This window comes from Homarus americanus, unplaced genomic scaffold (assembly GCF_018991925.1).
Source record: "Homarus americanus isolate GMGI-L3 unplaced genomic scaffold, GMGI_Hamer_2.0 scaffold22264, whole genome shotgun sequence".
Taxonomy (NCBI): Eukaryota; Metazoa; Arthropoda; class Malacostraca; order Decapoda; family Nephropidae; genus Homarus; species Homarus americanus.
The window spans coordinates 1-7,949 of NW_024719264.1; the positions used below are offsets into that span (position 1 = coordinate 1).

The window sequence follows — 7,949 nt, forward strand, 5'->3', positions numbered from 1 at the left end:
ATCAGTGTACTTCGTTTCAGTTTACGTATTGCTGGACGACACGCATAAGGACGACACACACATGGAGGACGACACATGGAGGGACGACACACATGGAGGACGAAGCGAACATGGGCTTGACGAACATGGAGGAGCGGCGAACATGGAGGATGACAAACATGGAGGATGACAAACATGGCGGATGACAAACATGGAGGATGACAAACATGGAGGATGACAAACATGGAGGATGACAAACATGGAGGATGACAAACATGGAGGATGACAAACATGGAGGATGACAAACATGGAGGATGACAATCATGGAGGGTGACTGGAGGAAAACATGGAGTCATTGGAGTGGGAGATGACAAACATGGAGGATGACAAATATGGAGGACGACGAACATGGAGGATGACAAGCATGGAGGATGACAAGCATGGAGGATGACAAACATGGAGGACGACAAACATGGAGGGCGACAAACATGGAGGATGACAAACATGGCGGACGACAACATGGAGGACGACAGAACATGGAGGGCGACAAACATGGAGGACACGAACATGGAGGATGACAAACATGGAGGATGACAAGCATGGGGATGACAAACATAGATCTGACGAACATGGAGGATGACAAACATGGAGGATGACAAACATGGAGGACGACGAACATGGAGGATGACAAACATGGAGGACGACAAACATGGAGGACAACGAACATGGAGGACGACAAACATGGAGGACGACAAACATGGAGGATGACAAGCATGGAGGATGACAAACATGGAGGACGACAAACATGGAGGATGACAAGCATGGAGGATGACAAACATGGAGGACGACAAACATGGAGGATGACAAACATGGAGTACGACGAACATGGAGGATGACAAACATGGAGGACGAACATGGAGGACGACGGACATGGAGGACGACGGACATGGAGGACGACACATGGAGGACGACAAGCATGGAGGATGACAAACATGGAGGATGACAAACATGGAGGACGACGGACATGGAGGACGACAAACATGGAGGACGACAAACATGGAGGACGACATGGAGGACGACAAGCATGAGGATGACAAACATGGAGGATGACAAACATGGAGGACGACGGACATGGAGGACGTGACAAACATGGAGGACGACAAACATGGAGGACGACACACATGGAGGACGACACACATGGAGTACGACGGAACATGGAGGACGACGGACATGGAGGACGACACATGGACGACACACATGGAGGACGACGAACATGGAGGACGACACGGGGAGGACGACGAACATGGAGGACGACACACATGGAGGACGACGAACTATGGAGGACGACGGACATGGAGGACGACACACATGGAGGACGACACATGGAGGACGACAAACATGGAGGACGACAAACATGGAGGACGACACACACATGGAGGATGACACAATGGAGGATGACACACATGGAGGACGAACACATGGAGGACGACACAATGGAGGATGACACATGGAGGACGACGGACATGGAGGACGACACATGGAGGACGACACATGGAGGACGACAGACATGGAGGATGACTGACATGGAGGACGACACATGGAGGGACGACACACACATAGATCACGACGAACATGGAGGACGACGAACATGGAGGACGACACACATGGAGGACGACACACATGGAGGACGACACACATGGAGGACGACACACACATAATTACGACGAACATGGAGGACGACACATGGAGGACGACAAACATGGAGGGACAGGAGAAATGGAGACGACACACTGGAGGACGACACACATGGAGGACGACAGACATGGTACGGCGAACATGGAGGACGACAAACATGGAGGACGACACACATGGAGGACGACACACATGGAGGACAGCGGACATGGAGGACGACACACATGGAAGGACGACACACAATGGAGGACGACACACATGGAGGACGACACACATGGAGAGGACGGCACACATGGAGGACGACACATGGAGGACGACACACATGGAGACGACACACATGGAGGGACGACACACATGGAGGACGACACACATGGAGGGACGACACACATGGAGGACGACACACATGGAGGACGACACACATGGAAGGACGACACATGGAGGATGACCACATGGAGGACGACACATGGAGGACGACACACATGGAGGACGACACACATGGAGGACGACACACATGGAGGACGACACACATGGAGGACGACACACATGGAGGACGACAAGCATGGAGGATGACAAACATGGAGGACGACACACATGGAGGACGACACACATGGAGGACGACACACATGGAGGACGACACACATGGAGGACGACACACATGGAGGACGACACACATGGAGGACGACACATGGAGGACGACATGGAGGACGACACACATGGAGGACGACACACATGGAGGACGACGAACATGGACGACGAACATGGAGGACGACACATGGAGGACGACACACATGGAGGGACACACATGGAGGACACACACATGGAGGACGGCACACATGGAGGACGACACACATGGAGGACGACACACATGGAGGACGACACACATGGAGGACGTGCACACATGGAGGACGACACACATGGAGGACGACACACGGGAGGACGACACATGGAGGACGACACATGGAGGACGACACACATGGAGACGACACACATGGAGGACGACACATGGAGGACGACACATGGAGGACGGCACACATGGAGGACGACACACATGGAGGATGACACACATGGAGGACGACACATGGGGACGACACATGAAGGACGACACACATGGAGGTGACACACATGGAGGATGACGACACATGGAGGACGACACACATGGAGGACGACACACATGGAGGACGACACACATGAAGGACGACACACATGGAGGACGACACACAGAGGACGACACACGGGAGGACGACAAACATGGAGGATGACAAACATGGAGTACGACACACATGGAGGGACGACACACATGGAGGACGACACACATGGAGGACGACACACACATGGAGGACGACACACATGGAGGACGACGAACATGGACGGACGGAACATGGAGGGACGACACATGGAGGACGACACAATGGAGGACGACACAATGGAGGACGACACACATGGAGGACGACACACATGGAGGACGACACACATGGAGGACGTCACACATGGAGGACGACACACATGGAGGACGACACACATGGAGGGACGACACACATGGAGGACGACGAACATGGAATACGACGAACATGGAGGACGACAAACATGGAGGACTGACACACATGGAGGACGACAACATGGGACGGCGGACATGGAGGACGTGACACACATGGAGGACGACACATGGAGGACGACACATGGAGGACGACACACATGGGGACGACACACACATGGAGGACGACACACATGGAGGACGACACATGGAGGACGACACACATGGAGGACGACACATGAGAGGACGACACATGGAGGACGAACATGGAGGACGACACACATGGAGGACGACACACATGGAGGACGACACACATGGAGGGACGACACATGGAGGACGACACACATGGAGGACGACACACATGGAGGACGACACACATGGGGGACGACACATGGAAGGACGACACACATGGAGGACGACACACATGGAGGATGACACATGGAGGACGACACCATGGAGGACGACACACATGGAGGACGACACGACATGGAGAGACGACACATGGAGGACGACACACATGGAGGACGACACACATGGAGGACGACAAACATGGAGGATGACAAACGTGGAGGACGACACACATGGAGGACGACACACATGGAGGACGACACATGGAGGACACGACACATGGAGGACGCATGAAGGACGACACACATGGAGGACGACACGCATGGGGACGACACACATGGAGGACGACACATGGAGGACGACACATGGAGGACGACACACATGGAGGACGACACACATGGAGGACGACACATGGAGGACGACACCATGGAGACGACACATGGAGGACGACACATGGAGGACGACACATGGGGACGACATGAGGACGTCATGGAGGACGGCACACATGGAGGACGACACACATGGAGGACGACACACATGAGGACGACACACATGGAGGACGACACACATGGAGGACGACACATGGAGGGACTGACACACTGGAGGATGACACACATGGAGGACGACACACATGGAGGACGACACACATGGAGGACGACACACATGGAGGACGACACACATGGAGGATGACACACATGGAGACGACACACATGGAGGGACGACACACATGGAGGACGGCACATGGAGGACGACACATGGAGGACGACACACATGGAGGACGACACACATGGAGACGACAACATGGAGGATGACAAACATGGGTACGAACACATGGAGGACGACACATGGGGACGACACACATGGAGGACGACACACATGGAGGACGACACACATGGAGGACGACGACATGGAGACGAACATGGAGGACGGCACACATGGAGGACGACACATGGAGGACGACACACATGGAGGACGACACACATGGAAGGACGACACACATGGAGGACGACACATGGAGGACGACACACATGGAGGACGTCACACATGGAGGACGACACACATGGAGGACGACACACATGGAGGACGAGCACATGGAGGACGACACATGGAGGACGACACACATGGAGACGACACACTAAGGAGGACGTCACGCGGAGGACGACACATGAGGGACGACACATGGAGGACGACACATGGAGGACGACACACATGGAGGACGACACACATGGAGGACGACACACATGGAGGACGACACACATGGAGGATGACACACATGGAGGACGGACATGGGAGGACGACACACATGGGAGGACGACACATGGAGGACGACACACACATGGAGGACGACACACATGGAGGACGACACACATGGAGGGATGACACATGGAGGACGACACACATGGAGGACGACACACATGGAGGACGACACATGGAGGACGACACACATGAGGACGACACATGGAGCCTTGGGGATGACACATGGAGGACGACACATGGAGACGACACACATGGAGGACGACACACATGAAGGACGACACACATGGAGGACGACGGACATGAAGGACGACACACATGGAGGACGACACACATGAAGAACGACACACATGGAGGATGACACACTGGAGGACGACACACATGGAGGATGACACACATGGAGGACGACACACGTGGAGGACGACACACATGAAGGACGACACACATGGAGGACGACACACGCATGGAGGACGACACACATGGAGGACGACACACATGGAGGACGACACACACGGAGGACGACTGTGGACCATGGACCATGGATCATGGACCGCAGTTCACTGACCCTGGACCATGGACCGTGGATCATGGACGCGCAGTTCACTGACCTGGACCATGGACCGTGGATCATGGACGCAGTTCACTGACCCTGGATCATGGACCATGGATCGCGCCAGTTCACTGACCCTGGACCATGGACCATGGATCATGGACCGCAGTTCACTGACCCTGGATCATGGACGTGGATCATGGACGCGGTTCACTGACCCTGGACCATGGACCATGGATCAGGACCATCACTGACCCTGGATCATGAACGTGGATCATGGACCGCAGTTCACTGACCTGGACCATGGACCATGGATCATGGACCGCAGTTCACTGACCCTGGATCATGGACCGTGGATCATGGACCGCAGTTCACTGACCTGGACCATGGACCATGGATCATGGACTGCAGTTCACGACCTGGACCACGGACCATGGATCAGGACCGCAGTTCACTGACCTGGACCATGGACCGTGGATCATGGACCGCAGTTCACTGACCCTGGATCATGGACCGTGGATCATGGACCGCGTTCACTGACCTGGACCATGGACCATGGATCATGGACCGCAGTTCACTGACCCTGGACCATGGACCGTGGATCATGGACGCAGTTCACTGACCCTGGACCATGGACCGTGGATCATGGACGCAGTTCACTGACCCTGGATCATGGACCGTGGATCATGGACCGCAGTTCACTGACCCTGGACCTGGACCATGGATCGCGGACCGCAGATTCACTGACCCTGGACCATGGACCGTGGATCATGGACCGCAGTTCACTGACCCTGGATCATGGACCGTGGATCATGGACGCAGTTCACAACCCTGGACCATGGACGTGGATCATGGACCGCAGATTCACTGACCCTGGATCATGGACCGTGGATCATGGACGCAGTTCACTGACCTGGACCATGGACCGTGGATCATGGACCCGCAGTTCACTGACCTGGACCATGGACCGTGGATCATGGACCGCAGTTCACTGACCCTGGATCATGGACCGTGGATCATGGACCGCAGTTCACTGACCCTGGACCATGGACCGTGGATCATGGACCGCAGTTCACTGACCCTGGACCATGGACCATGGATCATGGACCGCAGTTCACTGACCCTGGATCATGGACCGTGGATCATGGACCGCAGTTCACTGACCCTGGATCATGGACCGTGGATCATGGACCGCAGTTCACTGACCCTGGATCATGGACCGTGGATCATGGACCGCAGTTCACTGACCCTGGATCATGGACCATGGATCATGGACCGCAGTTCACTGACCCTGGACCATGGACCATGGATCATGGACCGCAGTTCACTGACCCTGGATCATGGACCATGGATCATGGACCGCAGTTCACTGACCCTGGACCATGGACCATGGATCATGGACCGCAGTTCACTGACCCTGGATCATGGACCGTGGATCATGGACCGCAGTTCACTGACCCTGGACCATGGACCATGGATCATGGACCGCAGTTCACTGACCCTGGATCATGGACCGTGGATCATGGACCGCAGTTCACTGACCCTGGATCATGGACCGTGGATCATGGACCGCAGTTCACTGACCCTGGATCATGGACCGTGGATCATGGACCGCAGTTCACTGACCCTGGATCATGGACCGTGGATCATGGACCGCAGTTCACTGACCCTGGATCATGGACCGTGGATCATGGACCGCAGTTCACTGACCCTGGACCATGGACCATGGATCATGGACCGCAGTTCACTGACCCTGGATCATGGACCGTGGATCATGGACCGCAGTTCACTGACCCTGGATCATGGACCGTGGATCATGGACCGCAGTTCACTGACCCTGGATCATGGACCGTGGATCATGGACCGCAGTTCACTGACCCTGGATCATGGACCGTGGATCATGGACCGCAGTTCACTGACCCTGGACCATGGACCGTGGATCATGGACCGCAGTTCACTGACCCTGGATCATGGACCGTGGATCGTGTACCATGCATCGTAAACCGTGGACCATGGACTGTGGGACCTGGAGATAATAATTTCTTAACCTACTGAATAAGTCTCAAGTGAAACTGTCGAGCTAGAATATCAAAAGGTCCCGTATTTTGTGTTCTGGTGAGGTATAAGTCACCTTGATGTTTGTTGAGGAGGCCTCGTGATGCGCCGACAAGGACCCGTCTGTGTCTTACTGCGTCTGCTCTCCGTTACAAAATTAAACCTGCCACTCATTAATCTTTAAATATAAAAGTGAGCTGTAGTGGTGTGGTTGGGGATAAACAAGGCTGTTATGATGTATGTTAAATTTGTTTATCATAAGTTGTGATTAATGGTAAAGTGTAGTAATGGTAAAGTTAAGTAATATACAGTAATTATTGTAAGAACATTGGCGCCAGTTGGCCTAGTTACAGTGTGGTGTACGTGATGCTTCACTCAGGAAATACCGCCTCTCTCTTCCTACCTCGGTTTAAACTTGTCCCCTGGTGTTATGTCCCCGGGTGGTATGTGTACAAGCAACAGGTATAATACTCACCGACGGAAGGACGGTGCTTGATTGGTTGATTTGTCAACTAATAATAGATAAGTAATCAAAGCGTT

At 54.2% G+C, this 7,949-nt stretch overlaps 1 protein-coding gene across 1 annotated transcript; it reads left to right on the plus strand.

Moving 5' to 3' along the window:
- Window positions 1-6,234: 6,234 nt before the first annotated feature.
- On the plus strand, window positions 6,235-7,356 carry LOC121859965. The gene has a single exon (XM_042356917.1). It carries the CDS (start codon window positions 6,235-6,237, stop codon window positions 7,354-7,356), a length of 1,122 nt encoding a protein of 373 aa, XP_042212851.1.
- Window positions 7,357-7,949: the final 593 nt, after the last annotated feature.